At 28.4% G+C, this 24,787-nt stretch overlaps 2 protein-coding genes across 2 annotated transcripts in view; one reads left to right on the forward strand and one right to left on the reverse strand.

Annotated features, from left to right (window-relative positions):
• The window catches only part of LOC106678911 (serine protease 28), an 11,175-nt gene extending 6,354 nt beyond the window's left edge, over positions 1–4,821 (forward strand). The window contains exons 5-9 of the mRNA XM_014417760.2: positions 396–535; positions 617–726; positions 1,103–1,344; positions 2,251–2,423; positions 4,639–4,821. Of these exons, the coding sequence (XP_014273246.1) occupies positions 396–535; positions 617–726; positions 1,103–1,344; positions 2,251–2,423; positions 4,639–4,806 (833 nt within the window). The 3' untranslated portion in view covers positions 4,807–4,821. The remainder of the gene's footprint in view (positions 1–395; positions 536–616; positions 727–1,102; positions 1,345–2,250; positions 2,424–4,638) is intronic.
• A 2,289-nt stretch (positions 4,822–7,110) lies between these two features.
• Positions 7,111–24,787, reverse strand: part of LOC106678919 (leucine zipper putative tumor suppressor 2 homolog) — a gene marked incomplete at its 5' end in the record, with an annotated part of 39,753 nt that continues 22,076 nt past the window's right edge. The window contains 6 exon segments of the mRNA XM_067049133.1: positions 7,111–9,874; positions 10,957–11,139; positions 12,575–12,748; positions 14,539–14,809; positions 15,989–16,130; positions 19,077–19,209. Coding sequence (XP_066905234.1) covers positions 9,644–9,874; positions 10,957–11,139; positions 12,575–12,748; positions 14,539–14,809; positions 15,989–16,130; positions 19,077–19,209 — 1,134 coding nt within the window. The 3' untranslated portion in view covers positions 7,111–9,643.

The raw sequence follows: 24,787 nt of genomic DNA on the forward strand, positions 1-24,787 counted from the left end.
AACCTTTAAACATAATAATATCCATTGGTAATTATGTTTATTTGATCCTGGCTAGTAGTTTTTGTAATTTCATTTTGAACCCATCTCCCTCCCCCCATTGTCGCCTCAGTTAGTACATAATAAAGAGTTTTTCACTATTTGAGCTACTTTTTTTACTGCCATCTGGACCATCTTCTTCATTAATTTACTTATTGTCAGAATTTTCACAGAAAAAATTAAAAGTTTTTAGTTTATTTATAATTAATATATAACTGTGGTGTAGTGGGCCTAGCCACTGCCGATGAACAGCAAACAAAAAAGGAAATCTACTCGTGCATATCTGAGTAGTACTTATTAATTAGTGTTTGAATTTACTGGTTTTCATACCAGTATTTAAATTTTGAATCATTTTTTAGGATGTCAAGAATATGATATGTTTGCTTGGGAAACAATCACTGAATATTCTCCATATGGTGGTGTTGTACCAATCACTCAAGAATACTGCCCCAGAAATAGAAAGGAGTCTGTCTCCATTTCTTCAGAACTTCCTTTTATGGTAAATAATATTTCTGTTTACTCTGAGCTTAGAAAATAAAGTAATGATTTTCTAATCGATTAATGGTTTTTGTGAATGCAGGTTGGTCTTGGTTATGAAGATGTAAACAATAAAATTGTCTGGGCTTGTTCAGGCACATTGATTAGTAAAGAGTATGTCCTTACTGCTGCTCACTGCCTGCATCCACCTCTGTAAGTTGGTTTATTTATTTTTTGTAACCTTAAGTAATAATTATTAAGTTATTTGAAAATAATCTTCTATTTTTTTTTATATTATATCAAAATCATTTTGAACATAAAATTCTAAATATTACACTAATACATATAATAATGACACAAAACTAAATAGTAATTTGTTTAGAAGATTATTTTCAAATAACAACTATTGTATTAACGATGATTTTTATCTGCCTCCAGGCCATAATAATTAGTCATTTTTATGGGTTTCAAATTGCTTATTTAAAACTCCATAACTTTAAATTGATGGGTTTAACCTTTTAATTGACTTTTTGAGGTATGATCAGATCAAGTGTCCAAGTCAATAACAATACATTCACCATTGTTACAGAGGACGTCCAAAAGTTGTTCGCTTGGGAACACCCCATTTAGATTTGAGAGGATATGGAGAGGAAGTCCCAGTTTCGGAAATCATATTGCATCCATACTATAACCCAGCAGACAGGACTGCTAATCTCGCTTTGATCAAACTAGGTTCGGTACCAACCCTAGGTACCAATCTGAGGCCAGGTTGCTTACTGACCAATGATACAGGCAGTCTTCTGGTTCCATTTTGGAAAAAGGACCCAACAGGTAATTTAAAATATGTATATAATTTTATTTGATATAAAATTTACAAACTAAACCTATTTGTTTTCAACCATCAAACATTATTTATAAACTTACCTAAAATAAAGAAGAAAGATAATTGACTATTTCTTATGTTTTGTTCCTATTTTAACAAATCTCATTAGAAACATTTTAGAGCCCTATGATTCCAAAAAAAAAAAAGACTTTTTTTAATTAAGTCAAATATGCTTCTGAAAGTTATGTGTTGAGAAAGGTTCTGGAAGGTAACCCCAGAGATCTAGGGGAAACAGGTCCAGTAATGATTGTATATGGAACATTTGTCACCAACCCACACAGTTTTGAAAGTTAATCTAAGTCAATATTCCACGACATGCAAGCAATGTTGGAATTTAGGCTAGGCAACAATAAACTGGGCAAATTAGACCATTAATTATAGGTAAGACCAAATTTTGAAACAGGTCTCCTATAAATTTTCAATTTTAAGACATATACTTTTCTAAAATACCATAAATAAAACAACATACTAATCAAAATCAGTATTCAAACAAGATAAGTATTTATTTTACATTAATAAATTATGAATATGGTGAGGGGTGAGGTCAAAAGACAACTAAAATAGTTGATAACTATTTATTTTCTGAAGTTTTGTCCCACTTTGTAGAGCTTCATCAGGGCTGTTCAAGTTCAAAGCTTTTGAGACTGTAAGTCTAGAACTTGAACAGCCCTGATTTAGCTCTACAAAGTGGGACAAAACGTCAGAAAATAAATAGTTATCAACTATTTTAGTTGTCTTTTGACCTCACTTTAATTTGAAATTATGTGGTCAATTATTTATAGACATAATAAATTATTTTAATTTACAAATGAATCATCATTTATACTTTGATTTAATAAAAAAATCATTTACAGTAACCGTACAGTACCTCACAGAAAATAATGAGATTCAGTTCTATGCAGATAGCGATGCTGTAGTACTTCATAAATCAGTAGCAGCTCAAGTCAGTACCAATAACTGTACTGGTCCTGAAATTAGTGATGACAAATATTTTTGCATTGAATCAACATCTCAAGGATTTTGTGAGGTAAAAGGCATCCATCATTTTATCTATGATTTTAGCATTATTTTTGCCCCTTAGAATTAATATTATTATTATATTGTCTGGTTTTACATTAAAACATCAAAATTTTAATATTTCATCCCTTTAATTTCAGTTATTTAATAAGCACACAATTCTACCTTACTTATTTTAAATACTCTGAAAATAATATCTTATGTAGGAATATCATGAAATGAAATGATAAAAACTGAAACATGAAAAATCATATTTCATTTTTCCAACTCATGGGTTCGGAATGAGTTCTTGTTTGTACAGCATATTTTGAGTAATAAGTACTTTTGGGATTTAAAATATCTAAATTATGCTGAAGAATAAAGGAAAGGGAGGTAAGAATCATAGGAGAGGAAAAAATGAAAATTAAATAGAGAAGAGGGAATCGGACTTCAAAGAAGAAGGACAAGAATATGAGCAAGTTACTAAGATGCTGGGTAATGGTCATGGTCATGTTTTGATGGTGTAAAAAAATTGTGCCATATTCAAGCCAAACTTAGGAAAATGGTATGGATCAATCAAGGAGAGATTATTTATTTTATTTGAACGGTCTTTCATAGTTAGTTATACATGTCCGTAACTATTTCCGCTTGGTTTAAAATATTTTTGTTCTCCAATGCCCACTATCTACCCGATGAGATGATCCCTACTCACTTTAGACAGCATCTTTGCCCAAGTCAGTAAGTTTCTCAGTACATTTTTTAAATATTTCTTCCTTTTTTCCACTCTCACCTATCTCTTCTCTCTTGCTTCTTCATTATTCACTTTTCCAGACATTCTATATTTATTTTAGCTAATTATTTTTTTTTTACTCATCTTCATTACTGTGGATCTTTTATACACTGTAACATATATTCTGTTTTCCTTCTTGCCCTTTGTATCGTATACATGATTTTCTTTCATACATTTCATTATGTTCATTTAAGTTATTTTTAGACATTACTTACATATCTTACTATGTTAATTCCATTATTCATCATTTCCAATTTCTTCTACACCTTTCAGTTAGTTTATTCCTTTATATACTTGAACACTGTCTGTTTTTAATTTTTTTTTCATTTATTTTGTATAATTTTTACCTCTGCAATATTATATATTAATTTATCTTTTATTAGCATCATTCAACTACTATATATTTAGTTTATTGCTACGTATATTTTCAAGTTTGTTTATTATTATTTTTGTTTCTCTTAATTAAGGTTGTTATCTCATTTTGTTTTTCAGGCCTAATGAAGGCCTGAAAATCAGGTCAGCACAAATAAATAAGTTTTGTTTATCTGTGTATCTTTGCTGACCGTGCCCCCAATCATCTTCTCATATCAATCTATGGTCAACTATTAAATCTCATTATGAATTCTAATAATTATTTTCCCATCTAATGAATTTTTTTATTTTAAATCATAATCTTTCAATATTTTGTGATTATTCCATAGTCTTTACATTCTAAATCTTAACATGATCTAAACAGTTATTTGGTATAAAACATTAAACTTTTTTTTTTAATTCTATTTCAAAAAATCTATTACTATTTAAAAAAATTTATTTTAATATAATCGAGTATTATTTTATAATTATATTGGATAATTATATTAAGGTATTATCTTCCTATTATCAATTATTTCTTTTTAATGATTATAAGTGCATTATCAACATTTCAGGATGTTTCACCATCTTCAGAACTATTCTACAATACAGATCAATTAAGTAAACCTATTTATTTTATAATAGAGATCATTAACGTTACCATGACTTATAATCAAGTTAACTTAATTTTTTTTAACAATGACTGTCGAGATTTGTTTTCAAATCATAATAAAAATTATCTTATAATTAAATCTTTACCGTTACAATCCATGAAGGGTCAGGGGTGCTGTACTTGATTGGAGATGATTTGGTCAGAATCACATTGGAATGTTACTATAATATTAATGTTATTAAGCTGAGGCTGGGGAAGCACTCTAAAACGTTATTATTGATAATAATAGCAATCATATTTTAACATATTGATAGGAATAATAATTAATAGGAAGATAATTCCTCCTCATAATTACTTCATTTATGTTTTATGATAATTAAATTATCATCATAATTTTAAAAAATGCAAAATATAAATATACCTCTTTCTGATATTAAAAAATGTTTAATTTAAAATCTCTCAGAATTTTGAAATAAATATTTTATGTTTCAGACAATGAGTGAAGGAGGAGAACCGTTAATACAACTTGATAGATATAATACTTGCCTTCATAAAATAATTGGCGTTGCAGAGGACAGGTCTTGTTCGAACGATGGACCAACTTTGTATACTAGAATAGACCCGTACTTGTCCTGGATAGAGAAGACTGTTTGGCCATAGATTTAAAATATTCTAAAAAAATATTTTATTAATTTATTAGTATTAATTAATTTATTTTTTTTAATAAAACTTTTTTAATTAAAATGTTTATTACTTTATTTTCCTTTTATCTCCAACTCACAATTCTATCATAAAAGTAACAAATATATACAAATGGGCCATAAAATGTCTTTCCTATCCATGATTTCCAAAATTAGGTTCATCTAAAAACTTTTATTTTAATGATTTCATTGTTTTCTATTGATGGCATTGGCATGGCGTGAGTGTCTACTGCCCAGGGTAAAGGAAAATTTTGTTGCCATCTTATTTAGGTATTTCAATCTAAAAGATTAAAATATACCATAATTCTAAAGAACTTTTTTACCAAAAACAGTCATATTTATCATGTATTGTATAGGCTACAAATAAAAAAGTCATGAAATGAAATGCTTCTAGTTTTTACAAGATATTATTATTATTTAATTATACTGTGCCCTAAAAGTGCCGCCAGAGGGCACCAATGTGAAAAACTTACAATTTTTTTTATTATCTTTTAATATTTATAAAATATGCCAGGCTGTTAATTTCAACAATTAATTAATTATCAGTAGCACTTATGAATGTTGAATTAGCATTGAGTAAATTTTAACAGTAATGTGCGTCAAGTGCTTCTTGAATATGATATCAAGTGGGATTAAATAGGCGACATCTAATAATCCAGTGTTCTTTGTTAATATTTCTAGTTCTTTTCTTCCATAATCAAAACTTTTAGATGGGAGAGAACACATTGATTATTTTTTTAAAAATAATTTGTCATGTATTACTCAAAATCGGGTGGTCTAAAAAGAGATAGAGATGTAACTAGTGAAACTAAATCATCCATATTAATAAAACTTTTTAACTTATCTCTAAACAATCTTTTTATTATTAAACATAAATTTAGACCTAATTATTACAGAAGTGATCAATGAATAACACATTAAAACCCAAAAAACATAGTATATTGTAATATCCTCTTTTTTTATAAATATTTATTTTTTAAATATAAATAATTGGAGAAGTTTGTTGAGGGATGCGGTCAGCAAAGAACAACATAAATAAACAAAACCATATTTATTTATTTTATGCCGACGTTTCGACCTGAGTTTCAGATCTTCATCAGGGGTTATTGATGATTAAATAGGGGTTATTGGTTATTAAATATAATTAGGGGTTATTGCTCCATCAAAGAGCAAACTGACTAACTTTATCATGGATAGAGAACTAACCAATTTGTCATTCAGAAGTTATGCAGGAAAAAACAAACTCGTTTGAAATATTCAAGAAGTATTAAACGTCCAAATCTGTTGAATTGCTGCTATGTTGAGCAGATAGATCAAAATTTTATCAACTTTTATTATTTTCCTATCATGATTGTATTTACAGTAAATTTAAGAAAAAACTGAAGAGGAGTATAAGTATTAAGGAAAAATCTACATAAAGAAAATCATAGATGAAAACTGAAAATGGTTGAGAAAAACTATCAAGGGTTGGTAAAGACTTTGTTTCTATTGCCAGCCGATTGGACATAACGTGGAAGCTAGGAGGTCCAGCATTTGTCTACTGCCAGCATTTTTTGGAAGAAGAGATCAAAACTCAACAGTCACCAAAGAAGATCATATAATTGATTAGTTTGCTCAAACTAGGATTAAACAGATTGCAAAAGTAACCATTAACTCATTTAAGTGTCATAGTGTTCTGATTATCTAGAGAAAAAGAGTCAATAGTGTTAAATAAATAAAAATAAAATTCACATACCCAATTAATATTTAATATAATAATTTAAACCTTGTCTGTATCAACCCTAATAGTACAAGAGTCCAAGAGGAGAAAAAAAGGCAGTTATTTCACCCCAATTTTTGATTAGTACTGATATTTCAGTAAGGCTATATCTCGAGAAATATTGGACGTAACTAGCTTTATTATGGCTCATATTTCAGCAAATTTACTCTTCTTTAAATAATGTTCTTTTAGATTTTCTAGTGTTGTTGGTAGTTTTTAAGATACAGAGCTCCAAATGAAAAATTAATGTTTTTAAACAGCTGCCATTATTTATTCCCCCTTACTATACTTGGCAGACTCATCAGTTTTGACTAGTAATTATACATAGTTTTCGTTAAAGTAATCAAAAATTGGGGTGAGATATCTGCCTTTTTTTCTTCCCGGCTCTTGTACTATAGTTTTAGACCAGAGAATAATAAAGTCAGAAAAATTCCAAATAATTATGTTAATAAATTATAAATATTACTCTATTGATAAGGTAATGGAAAAAATAATAACACTGAATTAAAAAAAAAGTTTCATTGCTACTAACTACATGGATATAACAAAGTTGGACAAGGCTAAGATATAAACTTAAAATAGGTAAAGCGTTTTATGCTTAAAAGAACTTAGCCACTGTTAATACAATAATCACCAACTACTCAGCTCGTATATTTAAGCTTCCATTTTCATCAGCATATTTTTCACAAATACCGCAATAGGAAAATGCATGATTTTACTTGGTAACCTCTCTCTTGCACATGACAATGTAAAACAATTTCTTTGTTTTAAAAAAAATCTTTTTACAATCTTAAAATAATACTGTACAATGGAAGGTAGTAACTACAATATTACACAGTGTTTTTATCAACTATTTCTTCAAAGCAGCTATGTTGGAACTGGTGAATTCAGACATGATATTGAAAGTTTAAAAATGAAAGAATATTTCCAAGTTCAAAATTAATTCAAAGAATATATTACAAAATCTTTGTAATTCTCAACTAAAAACTATCATATTTTAAACTATTAAGACTGAACAAACCAGAAACATTAATGATTCATAAATATTAATCAGTTCATACTTATTCTTTATTTAAAATATAAACAAATATAAATTCTCAAAATTTAACATCAATAAAAAACATATTTTTTAGTAAGTTTTAAAGTGAATAATTATTTTTAAACCAGAATAGAAAGACTCATTTATTATCATTACTAATATATCTTCTTTTTTTTTTTGTAAAATTTGAAATATGTAACAGTATTTAAATATTTAATTATTTTGATTATAAATATTTTAACGATTGTAAATATTCTATGATATACTTCGTAAAGAAATGTGAAGCATAAATACAGACCACTACAATCAACAGTCAATAATCAATCTAAAATAACTTAGTAAATAGGATCATATCGTTAAAAGTTTAAAATTAATTATTTACAAGTCAAAATATTATAAATATCAAGTAAATAAGGCAAGGGGCCATAAGAAGAACAATAACACAATGAGAAAATTTTATCCATGTATTACTTGGATAAATTAAAAAATTATTTCATTAAAAAAAATTAGAACAATGAAAATAAGTTTTATAAATACTACATAACTAAATTATGTACAAATTTAAAACCAGTGTTTCTCTGAAATAATCTGAACATAATATTGCATCATTTCATTTTTAACGTTCATTGCAACTTGCAAATAAATTTTATCTTTTCTATACTTTGAAATTACTGCAATCTGAATATTTGTTTCTGTGTTCCTTTTTATGCAGATGTTTGTTTGGGCTCAAGCATAAAGATCCTAAGCTCATACATCAGACATTTTATTTAGAGATTCGACTATATTAACATATAAACATAATAAGAAACAAAAAAAATTGAAACAGAAAAAAATTGCTTTTCACACATACCACAAATATTTTGTAAACTGAAAATGAGAAACACTGGTACAAACCATTCAAAATAAATCTAATAAAATCTCTCTTCATATGGTAAAAAAAAAGCATTCTCTTTCTAATTAATATCAACTAATACAGATCACAATAATTTTTAAAAACAATAATCATTATATTTAGTAATTAATATTTTTAAACTTCATAACAACAAAATTAAAGGTTATCAATCTAGTAATAAATGAATTTTTAATATTAAAAGTTTAAAAAAATCGATAAAATGTTTTAGGGTAATTTTTTATGAAACTATACGATTTAAAAATATATAAAATTGTTAGAAGATAGAATTAAAAAAAAAAAACAATCAACTAGCCAACTATGATTCTACAAAGATGATTAATTTTTATTTTTCTACTTTTAACAACCATCTGTTAGTCGTGTGCACCTAAAAAACACATCACCTTGTAAAATTAATAAACGCAAACATCTGGTCAGTTTTAGAAGAAATCTGCTCCAATTCCTCTATTTCTTTAACTACTAATAGTCAGAAAATGTCTTGTCCTAACTTAATAGTGAATTATGTCCCACCTGATACCAAAACACCCTACGGAGGCAATGGAGCAAACTACATAAATTTTTCTGTCTGAAATTAGATTATTTTTAGAATGAACTTCATTTTTAATAAATAAAATTTTATTTTTTATTTTTTAGATTTACTTTTTAATATTAAATGATAAAAGTCAAAGCCATGAGGTAAAAGTGACTTTGACATAAAAAAATTCCATAAAATTAATTCAATATTTTATTTAAAATAAATTTTCTAAAACTGGGATTAGGTCTATTATCCGATGTAAATAATATTAGTAGTATATTAAGTACAAAAATATTTTTTAAAAGTATTATAAAAAGAACACTTGTCAAGTGACACACGACTATTCATATCACAAAAACTACAGGTGAAACATTAAATAAGATTTCATTAAAGATTTATAAATAGAATAGCTAATTATATTTTGTCATCAGAAGTATATCATTAATTGTAATTGATAAATTACAGTGTTTCCTCAAGAGCATTAAATACTCTTGTGAAAACATAAAGATTAATAAAGCTGCTTACAACATACTTCTCGTTAAATAATTAACTATTCACGAGCGATGTAGGACTATTAGAGCTGGATGCCTGAGGTGATCTCCGGAAGGAATGTTTTAGCCTTCTCGAGTTCCCTCGTTCGTCGATACATTGCTACGTAGTTGACTTGCAATTGTTTCTGGTACGTGAGTACCCTCTCTTTCTCAGAAGCCCACCTTTCCCTTTCTGCTTCCCATTCTGCTCTTTCACGAGTCAAGGTTTCTCGAAGTGTTTCTAATTCTTCATTTATATCATATCCTTCCTGTAACTATAACATTTTTATCATTAATAAAGGTACATGTAATTATGTAGTCTTATTATAATTTTAATAATTTATCAATAGTGTGTTATCAATTATGATAAAATGGGGAATCAATTAAAAAAACACATATTTAATATACATAGCTTAAATAAACCTAGTTGACATCCTTACAAAGGAGACAAAATGATTGTGGCTGCAGCAGGGGTTCAAAATGAACTTATCAAAACTATCAGCTAGTATCAAATAAATATAATTACCAATAAATATTAGTATATTTAAAGGTTAATTGTATAAACAAAAAAGACTTCAAATAGCAGCATAAATAAAATATATATTTCCATCAACAAATAAATAAATAGGTAATAATTTAACTCCTAAAAGAAAAAAAATTGAAATAATACTTATTAAAACCCACTATCTAAAAAAAAAAAATAACATAAAAAATAGACAAAACACAGGAAATACTAAATATAAACAAATTGATTTTTAGAAATTAAAATTAATTATTACTATTAAAATTTTATATAATGCATTGAACTCTAAACATTTAGTGCAATTATTTTTCAAGATTTAGATTTTTAAGAAATATCTTGAATACGTAAATATAGAAATTAAGACTCTATTCAATGCACCTGGATTTGTGCCAATTGATCCTAGGCTGGGCGGTTTGACTTTTATTTTATATATAATAAATAAATAGTTTTTATAGAAAATAAACACATTATCCTCCTATACTAGTTAGAATAGCTTGGTTACCTCTAGGATAAATCCCTATATGTCAGAAATGACCAGGTAGGGAGTAAAAAAAAAGTTCACATTTTCTTGATTAGATTTGTTATAATTGTTACTTTTTTTATTTTATTCCTCAGAAACATTTAGTGTGGCCTCAGAACCGATTATACTTTATTCAAGTAGCATTTTGTATGAGAATAAAAGGACAAATTTCATATTAGAGGACACTAAGTAATCCCCACATTATAAAATTACAGAAATAATAATTAATATTAAAATATAAATTCTTCCCCTTCATATAAAATGATTTTTTTTTCTCCAATGATAAAAATACGATTGGGTTTAAAATGTCTTACCTCCTCCTGCTTAATCAATAGCTTCTCCTTGGACGATTGTTCTTTCTCCAGTTGGGTATTTACTTTATCCAGTTCAGCACGAAGCCTTTCTACCTCCAGCTCTCTCTTTTCCAGCAGAGACCTGGTATCCCTTAGCTCAGTTTTCAGGGAAATAGTCTCTTGTCCTTTTGTAGCATGCTCACCCTAATAATATAGTAGCATAAAATAATACTTTCAACTACTAACTACCTAGTTTACTAAGTAATCATAAATTTTAAAATGTGCAATGGTGTCATATTTATGACAGGTATTAATTCAAATAGAAAAATATTGGTAAGTGGAGAAGATGATCGAAGGGGGTGGGGGACTGTCAGCAAATAAACAAAAAGTTATTTATTCATGCCAATGTTTCGACCTGAATTTCAGGTTTTAATCTGGGCTAAAAAACAAAAAGAGAATAACAAACATAATTCAGAGAAACATAAAAATTAAAAGAAATAATAAACTAACAAATTTGGAAATATACATAACAATGAATTGAAAATAAAACAGATGATTAATAACCATGGAGGTAGATAGAAGTAGATTTATAACAATGAAAGATGAAAATGAAAATTGTTATCAATCTACTACTAACTACTTCCATTGTTATTATTCATCTATTTTATTTTCAATTAATTATTATGTATATTTCCCAATTGGTTAGTTTATTATTTCTTTTAATTTTTATGTTTTTCTGAATGATGTTCGTTATCTCTCTTTGTTTTTTAGCCCTGATTAAGAACTGAAATTTGTTTATTTGCTGACCGTAATCCCCCCTCCCCTTCTATCTTCTCCACTTATACTGTCAACTATAAACACCTCATCAAAAATACTGGTAATACTAACACAACTTCAATTGATTCACTTCACTCTCAACTACGGTTATTTAAAATCTCCAACCATTGGAACCTTGGGTCATTATAAAGGAGACAACCACATTATTGATTTGTCACAATTCATTAAAAAACATTTTGCTTTTACAGACCCATTGCCCATGTCAAACAATAAAAATACATAATCTCAATACAACTATTTTTAAAAAAATTGTCTTCGCAACAAAACACAATAACACTATTAACAATAGTGTTATTGGTTTTATTGTTCATAAGAATAATAAAACTAATTTTTATATATTAGTATAACAATAACAATAATAAAAAAAGTCTTATTGTGTTGATGCATTGAGATTACATATTTTTATTATTTGGCATAGTCAATTGGCCTGTAAGTGTAAAATATTTTTTAATGAATTGTGACAAATCAATAACAATAGGTTTCAAATGTTGGAAAATGAATTAAACTAATATCGAGAGTAAAGTGGATTTATTGAAGTTAATATATATATTAACTTATTACATTTTTTGAAAGATTTTCTCTTACTATAAAAGATATTACTGAGTCATAATTACTTTCTATATAATGTACCATAAAATTTATCATCTATTATCAATAGTATATTTTTAATACTTTATAAAAAAAAAAAAATATTTTAAATAATAATCTTGTCGCTTAAAATTTTCATATAAGTTTCAAATAAGTATTGAATTTTTATTAATAATTTTTCATAGTTAAATAAATAAAACAAAATAAAGTTTACCTGAGCTTCCTTCAACTTAGCCTTAACAAGCGCCAACTCCCCTGACTTCTGGCACAGCCCCCATTCAGTTTCCTCCAGCCTGGTTCTGAGTGCTTCTAATTCACTATGTAATGATGAATTTTCTTCTTTTGTCCTTTCCACCTCCTCTCGAAGCCTTTTTTTTTCTTGTTGCAACTAAAAGTTGAAAATATTTTGTGACTTAATTATTTTATGAATTAATTAGTTATTGTAACTGGATTAATTACTAATTGAAAAATTAATTTAGTTACAGTGAAACAGAGTAAGGGAACACAAGAGGAAGATGATTTTGTACGTTTTACACAGTTTTCTGTTACGAAGGAGTTAATATAAAAAGAACACAAAACTGGAATAATAAGATTATTTACAAAAAGTCACTTAAGCTGTGATGCGTGGGTAAGACCCTAAAAAACCAATAAAACAATTTTATACTGTATGAAAAAAAAAAATCAATGCATTATTCTAGTGACATCTTGTTTCAACCATTGGTTTGTTGAATATGTATATAGTTTTTCCTTATTTCAGGAATTCTTTTGAGATGACTCCTGGATGATGCGCTGCTTTTTTCTTTTTTTTAAATGGTATAAAGATTTTTTCAGATTATATAAGTATCACAGCTTAAAGGACAATATACATCTTATTTCCATCACAAAATTTTCACATTCAATAAAATAATTAAAAAATTTTTATTTGCATAACATAAAATTTATAAATGAAACTTATTAGGAATCCTATATTGTAGTCTAAAAATTATTTTCCATAAAAAAAATACGCAGGAAATTCAATAATTAAAAGATTTTGAAATTTATTTTTAAAAACACTCCAGATTATTTCGTAAGGTTCATTATTAAATTAATTATTAATATAGGTAAATAAAAAATTGTTTTGGAATAATATAAATCCTAAAAAAGAAAAAAAAATTAGAAATTGGCAGTTGGTGTGCAAAATTTCGAGAATCATCATCTTCATTAAGAGAATTTAATTCTAGAATTGTGAGTTTATACATTCATATTTAATGACTTCTTTTCATTATGGAGAAGTGAAAACTATGGACAGAAAATAAAATTAGAGTGTGCTTCCAGAATTGAGGGGTTCCGTAATAGAGAGGTTCAAATGCATTAAATATCTACCTTGTTGGCCGCGACCTTCATAATTTTGTCCCTTATGAGGGGTTTCTGTTATATAGGGGTGTCCATTAAAAGATTTGACTGTTTATATTAATATTATGAAGAAATTGTAATGCTTATATGTTTGTCATAGCATTTCTTCTCTGATAAGCATTGATGAAATATATTTTCTCCTAATCCTTCCTATCTTATTAAAATTAATTTCAAACCATATTTTCTCAAGTTCTTTATTTATTTTTTTATATATTGTAATATAGTGTATAAAAAATTATTATGTAAGCTTGTTTTTTGAAACTCAACCAATCAATAAAGCCTAATTTCATAATTTGCAGTTGAACGAGAAAGATGATGATTTCTTATAGAAAACTTATAATATAAGTACAATATTGTATAATATGAATTTCAAACCATATTAAATCTTTTATTTATTATTTTTAAATATACTTTAATATAATAGGGTGTATAAAAAAAATGATTATGTAATTTCTTCATTCAGCACTCCATCTGATTATCAGTTATTTCATTCCTAGTCCTACTTTCTTCAAGAGAATAAGTGTAGGCATTGCAAAAATGGAAATTCTGGGTCAAAAATTTTTTTACAGCCATCCTAACAACTAGTTGTTGAATGATAGCTGGCAACAAAGGATCACAATGGATTGAATTTCGAATATTATTTTTGTATTATATTATAGAAATAACAAAATAAACTTTTTCTTGAATAAGGATAACTTTTTTTTTAATACGCCTCATTATTATGAATTATAGCTTTATAAAAATTATTATAGAAGCATATTTTTTATAATAATCATGAGTAAATACCTGATAGGTGTGTGTGATGAGCGTCCGCTCCGTCTTGGAAGCCCTTTGACTTGCCGCCCTCAATCTCTCTTCAGCTGCAGCCCTCACTCGCCTCAGTTCCCTTTCCCATGCCCTCTCTTTCTCTTCGTACACTCTGAAAATCACCTGCTCATTTGCTTCCATTGTCTGCCTAAGATACAGGAGCTCAGAGTCCCGCTCCCGAAGGGCTACCTCAAGCTCAGCAAGAGTAGCGGAATCGCATGGTGATGGTGTTAATTCGCAGCTTGCACCCCTGTGTAAAATGTTATTAATAAATACTTTTTAACATTAATATGAATAAAATAAACTTGAATGAATAAAATGTCAAATAATTGTTTTATAAAGGTGTAACCATACAACTAGATTATATGGAAATAGTTGATTTATACATTCTAACAAATTATAGTGATATAAGATGGTGTGTAGCAGTTATTCATATTATTAGTTTTAGTGTAATTTAATTTAGTAATTTAGTGTAAATAAACAAAAAATAATAGTAAATTAAATATTACCAGAAATAAATTAAAAATAATTGGCAGTAAAAGCTAACTTAATACTATATAACTTAAAAACTAAATTATAATAGTTCTGTAAGGAGTATAGCATTCATCATCACTAGTAAATTTCACTTGACAACTTAGAACTAACCAGTAAGCTCTTTCTTGTTACTATTAAGGCTGAAGGGAACTGAATGAATGGATGAATCATTGGCAGCAATTAACTCTAATTAACTGAATCACTCTGGATACTTGAAATGGTAAAATAAAATGAGAATTTTAATTAAAAATGATTCATTAATTAATTTATTAGTAACTGATTCATTTATAGAATTTTCATTTATTATAAATGAAATTAAATGTAAGCTTAGTGAATTCACTTATAAAAATATTCAGGAAATAAAAAAAAAAAATTGATTAATTTTTACTTCCATAAAATATTAAGATTTGCTTACTTATTTGTATGTTAATTTATTAATGGTTTAGGTATTTATTTTATTGTTGTAAAAGTAACTTTTAAAAAAAGTATATGAATATCAATAATTTGTTTCAAAATGATATATTAAAGACACTAGATGATAAAAATGATCATGATCAAAATTAAAGCAAAATAACTATTTAAAAATATATATTTTAAATGTTATAAATGTTATCTAACATTCTATCAGGTAATATAGGTAAATATGTCCCTTTATACAATAAAACTGGCAAAATACACAACATGATATTTATGTATTTTATTTTTATTGACAGAAATAATCAATGAGCCACTCAATGCTGTTGTTGAGATAACTAGCAAATAATTGAAGTTCGGTATTGACTTGACCACTGTGCTGTTTTTACGGATAGCTTGCTCATTATTTTTTGAAACTGTGTTGTTTTGGTTTTCTGTTATATTATTTTAATGATTGGTATAAATATAATTTAGTAACAACCTGTTACTGGTAGTGTTGGTTGCTGATTTGTATACACTATCGAGGCTGTCATAAGAGTGGAGGCGAGAACAATCTGAAGGAAGCGACGACATTGCTGGTGGAGGTGAAACAACCTTCCTTTCCCTCCACAGTTCTCCGCTGCCTGAAAAGAGATAAAAGAACTATATGAGACATATTATTTCTAAAGTACAGGGTGTCTTGTTACAAAAACAGAATCTTGATATTTCATTTCTTTGTTGCAAATATTTGTCTGTCATAAAGGAAACAATAAACAAAAAAAAATTATATGAGGAGATGGTTGGGGGGGGGGGAAAGGAGAGAGTACAGTTAGGTGAAAAACATTGAAAAGTGATACCTTTAATTATTGTGCCAGCGATTCGGCCTGAATAACAGGCCTTCTTCAGGGCCAAGTACAAACAAGATAATAGTCATGTTAGAATTAAAATAAAACGGTATAACAAGAAAAAAAAATAGAAATAAACATTTCAAATATAAAACTTTAATGGGACTAAAGAAATTTCAATAATATATAAGCCAAATACAACTAGTAGCATTAATAGACTGTAATGTAAATATTTATATTACTGGATAAATATTTAGTTTCCAGTCTCTAATAAAGAATGATCAATCCATTTGATTTCATAAATTAAAAAAAATCACAATCATATCATAAACCATTATAAAATTACTCCATAATATGTTTACTAAAACAGAGAATTTACTTACTGTCATAATCAACAACATCCATCAACTCCAACGTGCCCATCTCTTCAAATAAAATAACAATACAATATGAAGAATGAAATAAGGTTCTTTATCTTTGTAAAAGAATCAGAAGTTATCTTATCATTTAACGACAGATAGGGTCACTCGTAAATCAAAAAGTACCCAGCATGAAAGAAATTTAACAAATATGCCAATTTAAAGTACTTTATAAAATAATATAGCTTTGGCAATAAAGTGATTTAAAATAAATGTTATCAGCTCAAGTATCCTCCATTTTTTTTTTTTTTTATTAGCTTCTAAATTTTTATTCTTTTGTTTGTTTTTATTTATTTAAATAATTAATTCCTGTTTGCTTGAAATTTTAAGCACATTTATTTTTTATATAACTTTCTAAAAAAAAAAAAAATCAGTCCTACTTCAATAATTTATAAAAATATCTAAATATTGATAATGTAGTAAATATTAAATATTTCTAGTAATTAAGTATTCAGGCTGTGTGCATTGGTAAATGGTCAGCAACTAAAAATAATTTGCAAGGGTTTACTCAGGATCAAAACTAGGGGGAGGGGGAGGGGAGAGTTCATTCCGATTGTGACATTTCAGCACGGAAAAGGCGAATGAAACCAAAATTTCAAGAAAATTATAGCAATGCTTTATTAGTTATTACAATTAATTGTTTAAAAAAAATTATTAAATTAATACTTTTTTTTTCCTTTCTGGAGGGCATCTACAAATCTTCATGGGCGTTCCCAGCGAGGGCCCTCACAGCCCCTTGCTGGGAACGCCCATGAAGCTTTATAAAAAAAAAAATGTCCATAGAATAAGAAATTTCCAATCCGTTTTACGTTTTAGGTTTAAAGGAACAAATTCGGTTGCGTATCTGTAGTTAAATTTATGTACGATTATAACACCAACGATCGTTAATCAGATTTTCATGAAATTTACAGGAATCGTGGAAGTAGGTACCTAGATGATGGTCCTACCAGTGTCATCGTCATCCAATTCAACAATACTTTGGTTTATGTTTCCGTAAATTTATTTTCCTTGACATAGCTATATTTTGAAAAGGACTGGATGTGATCAATTTTTTTTTTTAGAAAGATGATAGTTCAAGAGCCTGGTTGAAAAAAAAAGTCAATTATTTCACCCCAACTTTTGATTACTTAAATGCAAACTATGTATAATTACTAGTCAAAATTGATAAATCTGGCAAGTATAGTTAGGGGAATACAAAATGGCGAGTGTTTTAAAACGTAAGCACAATTAAAGTAAAGCTCAATTTAAAAGACCTCCGAGTAAATTAAAAGAAATCAAAAGAGTAGTAAAACCTAGCAAGTAGTAAATGGTCGACATTCTACCGCAGCGGTCACTGGGAGGAAGTGGCTCTAACTCGCTTGAGAACATAGTACAAGAGCCGGGGAGAAAGAAGGCTGTTATTTTTTAATTACTTTAATGAAAACTATGTGTAATTACTAGTCTAAATTGATGAGACTGCCAAGTACAGGTAGGGGAAATAAAAAATGGTGGCTCTTTCAAAACATTAACAAAAATTAATTTTTCATTCAGAGTTATATATCTTTAAAACTACCGACAGCATTATAAAACCTAACAGAACGTCATTTAAAGTAGAGTAAAGTTGCTAAAATTTAAGCCCTAAAGAACTATTTACTTTCAATAGTTGCTGAAATATAGTTTTTTAAAAAGCATCATTTCATGAAACATACACTGAAAAATCAGTAGTTAGTGAATTTTTTTAAAGAGAAATCGTTATCTCAGGAACCGTGAGACGAACAGATGTCTATTAGCACTCAAATTAATAATAGTTTAATGCGCTATAAAGTAATTTATGATGTTTATCTTCGTAGTAGTAGTAGGTTTCATCATATTTGCCCAAATAAATTAACAAGATGATGATTTCTAGTCATTCGGACAAAACTCCTGGTTTCTGAAAAACTATCTCAGGAACCATTACACTTAAATATGGCTCCCAGCACTCAAATTAAAGCTATTTGAATGTACTATAATGTACTTTATGAAGTTTACTTGGTAGGAATAAAAGTTTTAATTATATTTGCATCTGAATATAAATTTTGCATATGAAATTTTGTCCATTTTTTATTCTCCCTAACTATAATTGGCCGATTCATCAATTGCGAAGCATAATTATATAGTTTTCATTAAATTAATAAAAATCTGGGGTGAAATGATTGACTTTTTATCATCTTGGGCTTTTGTACTATGAGGATTAGTTTAAGTAGGTCTACAATAAAAACAGTGGGAAATCTAACTATGTAGTTAATATAGTAAATTAATTTAAAAACAAAACCAAATATATTCAAGACATTATAATGTTGCTACTTACTGCCATAGAGGGCGAGGTGGGACGCAGGCCTTGCCAGGATGGGAGTCGAGCCATATCTGTGCCCGCAGTTGGAGAATCTGCTGCTGGAGAGGGCTGAGGGTTTGAACGCCACTGGCCGAATTACGGTCTTACCCTGAAGAACAAATAAAAACAAAATATTAATCGGTAATGAAGACAATTACAATTAATTATATATCTTAAGTAAATAAATAAATTTTTAAAAAATCAATGTCATCATTAGACTAACCCTTGACATAACTCCTTATGATTTTTTTTTTAAATTAAAGAATTTAAAGAAACTTTCTTTTTTTTTTTTGTTAGAGGCTGAGAGAACTGAACTCGTTCCAGAAGGAAGGTAAGGGACCATCTGCCTTTTGTAAAAGTAGGGTTAATTCTGAAAGTATAGATAACCAAGTCCTTCCCTGCCCTGATATTCACTAGATAACATATCTCCTCAGGCCCTTTAAAATAGTTTCTACACCCTGAAGAATTTTATGAAAGTCTCCCAAAAGGACCATAAATGGCATTTCTTATTATTTAACAGGTCGTAAAAGATCAGCTTTATCATAGAGCGTTTTCGGACAGGAGAAATCGCATATCGTAAATTTACAACCAGAGTGGAGAAAAACTTGCAAAGAAAATGACATCCAAACCAAAGGGTTCGAGCAGAGAGTGTGGGAATGTGAAAAATATATAGAGCTGAGGGAGTTGAGGCGTCGCATCAGCAATCTCATGTCTCTGCACATATGAGATTGCTGGTTCGATTCCAGCCAGAGCACGTTGACTTGTATTTCGTGCCGGTCCCGCGCAATGAAAACTCCACCTTCCAATTCTGTTTAGAATAGGTTGGTTACCGTATGTCAGAAATGACAATGTAGGAGGTAAAAAAAAGTGAACAAACTATTTTTTGTATAAAACTTCTTCCTATTACATGTAATTATTATACAAGAGGCAACTTTTTATTATTATTGAAAAATATAATTTTTCAAATCAAATTTGAATAATAAATTTCAAATCAAATTGAAAAATATAATTTTATTTAAAAATTTTTAACTAAAACGTTTAGTTATATGGCGTTGATGTGGTACACAGGAGCGCCCCTGCGTCCCTCAAAAATTATCCGGATCTGATACTGGTCTGAATTCAAAACCCATGGCAGCAGTACTGCTGCGAATGCAACAATCTTTGAAGGTGCGTCTACACGTTTTCCAAACAATGACAACTTTGCGCATGCGCAAGCATGTGAATGGCTTGTTTGGATTGGTTGGTACAGGTTTGCCTCAATTTGCAGTCGACACGTTTGGTGTCGGAGATAGGCCACCAATCAAAGGACGCTTGTGCTGCAGCCACACCTTGTGTTCAGTTAGTCTTGTTTTGGAACTTGCTCTTTGTTCCTCCTGTGCTCTTTGTGTCTTATATACTATAATCAATGAAAGTGTTTCCCTAACCTCGGGATTCTATAATTAACTCCATTTTAAATCTTGTGAATTAACTTTAACAGTTTATATTTAGTTTAATTAATTAGTTAACAGTACAAATATAAATTTATGATAAGAAGTATTTGATAAAAAATTTAAAACAAAAGTTGGATTTATAGGTTATGTTGTAGCATTTCTATAAAGTTTTATCATCTACCACTTAATTTTCTGATTTTTGTGTTTCCTTTCATTTTACTTATTTTTATTTTGTTCCTTTTTATAATGAAAATGAGCCATATTTTCCAACAATGCCCATATTTTACACCACACCTCAATAGCTTACCAGATATTTCAAAAACCCTCGGAGACGATGATATAACAATAGAATTAGTGTTTCAGTTTTTCAAATAAAAATATTTAATGACAAAAATATAACATTGAACGGAAGAAAAAAAATAATAAATAAATAAATAATCTAATTAAAATTAAACAAATATAAGCAAAATTAAATAAAATATAAATGGCGTTGATGACCAATGAAGTTTGGCGCCACTAAACAAAAACAAACAAACGATCTTTGTTGCTTGAATTGTTAAATAAGCATTTGTACAAGTCATGGATTTGCGGCATAGACCCAGCATAACGAAACAGACTTGTGATAGGCTGTTTTATTGGTAGAAAAAATGGTCAAATGGGCCCTTTGCGTACAGATGGCTGTTAATATTATGTTTGAACCCATGTTTTTTATGATATAATAATGTTTCAACTTACTGTTCAGAATAACAATGAAATTGTTTAAAATAATATAAAGTAAGATAAAAGTAATTTCCACACGCAAGGTAGTGAGTACACAAATACTTACATACTAGAACATAAACGGGTCAGGTGGTGATATTGCAAAATAAAACAATATATCTTCAGCACATTACTGTAGCAGCAATAATGGCCGGTAAAAATATTTTAAGTGGTTAGACTGCGAGTTTGCAAGCCTAATTTTTCTGACTCAAAGCAGCTAAGTATGCAAATTTGATTTGTGAAGCTTTCACTCGATCGCTTTCTGCAGATCAATCAACATTTAGAACACTTTTTCACTTGAGGCCTCACTGATTCAGAAATTTTTAAGACTCGATTGATTAAAAGACATCTTAATTCGTACGGATTGTCCAAGAGGGAGATCCAATGCTGCAAGTTGCATAGGACCATATTTTAGTGAGATTTAATTTTGGGGTAAAAAAAAAATAGCAAATATATGGATCCATATTTAAAGAAGGAAGAAAGGCAATAACATTTTTGGGGGAGGAGGGATTAAAAATATTTTTCATGTCGGTATAGAAAAATTTTATTTCACAGATAGCTTACATGAGAACACTATTGAATAAATTTACGTTTATTAAAATAGTTTTTGAATACAATTCTTATTGAAGTGTGTTAAAGGAAACGAATCCGATTTGCTTCTTATAGGAAAAACAAGTTTTGGCCAACTTTACTAGAAACTAAAGGGTTCGAATCCGGATGTAGCAGATAATTATTTATTCTGTTACTGTAGTTATGAGTCAGCCCTGTGGGTTTGAAAGCCTGGGTTCGTCCCAGCCTCATGAACTGGGAACCCTTTATTGATTACAAATCTTGCGTCTAGCGTAATTTTGACTAAATCACTTCCTTGCATAACCGTTGTTTTAGTAATAGTACTTTCTTACACAATACTGCAGGTTTTTATTATTTTTTTTTCTTTTATTTTTTTTTTCTTTTGTTTTTACGAACCCCTTCCTGAACATTTCTCATAAACGGGGGGTTATGTATAGGTGACCAACCTATTCTAACCATGGTAGGGGGTCATTTATGGTAACATTGGATTTGGATGAAATCTTGATGATTTATGAATGTTTATGTCAACGCAAAGCATTTACAGAAAAATAAAATCTAAAAATTTTTAATTTTAGATTAGTAAGAAAATTCATATTTGAGGGTTTGAGAGGACTTAAAAAATGAATCTAACTTTATAAATACAATTGTTTGGTCTACTTCTCTCGAAATTTCTTTTAGTTTTAGTAATTTTTTATATACGTAAGCTCATTTAATACAATCAGTAATAATTTCTTCTTATTAAGCACAAAAAAAAAACAATCCATTTGCATATGATAAGCTTTGAATCAATACAAAGTAAAGGTAGATATCTAAATATAAAAAGAATATGAAATTGTTTAAAATATGCCAGGTGTTTTTTGGATTACAAGAAGCAACTTTTGGTTTCTGTGATTTTTTGGATACTTAAACTCATTTAAAACGATGAACAATCTTTTGTTGTCCCACACAAAAAAAACACAACAAAAACGATTGGTATATAATAACGTTTAAATATATGCATAGCATATGCGGCATAAGATAACAAAACATTTCTAAAATTACATTAAATTTTTTTTACCTAATATCACCAAGGTTTTATTAAAAATGCTAATCCCACATCCGTAGCCTTTTATTCTCAGTGAACATTATGAAAATATCATCCTAAAAATAAAAATAAAATCATCGTAACATTTAAAAATATGTCAACAGTATTCTCTCGGCCATGGCTTGCTTAAAAACTTGAGGAAAATTACCCAATTTTATCAAATACATCAAGTCGAATTTGATTTTTTTAGTTAATTAAAAAAATGATTTCTAGATACAAAACCTTCAAACAAAGGTAATTTTTCTTAAAAGGGTGCATTTAGTCTCGTGAAGATAATGGAGCAGTTAATAAAATAATGAGGTAAAGAAGTAATTAAGATTGTGAGAAGTTACGTATGACAGCTAAAAAATGAAAGAAAAAATCATATATTTTTTAATTGAAAAATTATAGGCATGTATATTTATGAGAATATCAATTACATAGTAAATTTTAAGTCATATTACAAACAAAAACTAACCATAACTATGCAGAAATTATAAGTAAAATTAATATACAGTAAATAGTAAGTTCCCAATAAAAAATAAGTTAAATGTTTTTAGTAAAAATATCAACAAAATTGTAAAAAAAAAAAGATGAAAAAAATGAATAAATAAAAAAATTAAAAATTAAATCAATATTTTGATATATAAGTTACAGCCTCAGTCAGCTGTTACTTCGATGTCAGCTGACTGAGGAGATCAGCTGATCGCATGTATATAAAGAGATGTACCGAACCCAATAAACATAGTTTACTAACTCACATTTTATTACTAACTCACATTTTCTTTCTGTTTTAGAGGGTTCGGAAAAAATAATAAAATAAACATAGTATGTTACAGCAGTTCACACGTGTTACATCTTATTTCTTCTTCTCTTTTTTTTGACATTTGACTTTCGCCGATACTTAACTTATAGATAAGTATATATAAATGACAATAGGGGAAAATAATTTATATTATTTTTGGAGAAAAAAAAAATAGAAAACTAACAATTAATTTTCTGCAAAGACCCATACAGACGTAATGCTCACTTCTTTACCTAGTTATAAATGGGCCAATTCAGCCAATATTTAAATTACTACAGATTTTTTAGTATTCTGCATAGAAACAAATCGTATGATTGAAACTGAAACTAACCTGTAAAACAAAAAAAGGTTTAAAATTATAGAACAGGCAGATATTCCATCAGAAATTCAAATCCAGAAATAATATCTGTTGGGCATTGTAAGGTAAACTCCCACGAGGGTTTCCTACTCGTGAATATTAGACAATAGAGGTCGTGACGACGTTCCAAGCATAATAAGTGAGTATAAATGGGCAAAAGGCTATGAATTAGAAATGAGTTTTTACAGAGCTTGAATGAACGTGGGTCTACAATAGTAGAAAGGAGAATAAAATAAACAAAATAGTACAAATGAGAATAAAATAAAGAAAAAAGAAATTGATATTTCTCGCATCTGAGGACTTTAAGTTTACTGACGTTAACTGCTTGTTCGAATCCGACCTGGGCGAGTCGAGTTTTATTTCGTGGCGGGAATCTAGACTTTTCCACTATTGCTATAAAACGCTGGTAAACTCAAGAGTAATCCAAATTTCCTGCTTCAAGGTGAAAATCATAAAGAGGTTAAACTTAGTTTTAAAAAAAAATATTTTGCATTAACTTAACAATTTTTTAAAATCTCTTTCTGAGCTAAACTTTTATTAAAAGATAAGTTAATAAAAAGAAAATGTTCACAGAAATCTATAAATTGTCAGTAAAGACTATCTTTAACATTATAGCGACAGAATTCGTTGAATGTTTGAGTTAGTGCGTTTTAATGTTAACATATAGACAGGGATATATTTCATCAAAGAAAATTTTTTATA

The sequence above is a fragment of the Halyomorpha halys genome, unplaced genomic scaffold (genome assembly GCF_000696795.3).
Source record: "Halyomorpha halys isolate HHAL.00 unplaced genomic scaffold, Hhal_1.1 Scaffold168.1, whole genome shotgun sequence".
Taxonomy (NCBI): domain Eukaryota; kingdom Metazoa; phylum Arthropoda; class Insecta; order Hemiptera; family Pentatomidae; genus Halyomorpha; species Halyomorpha halys.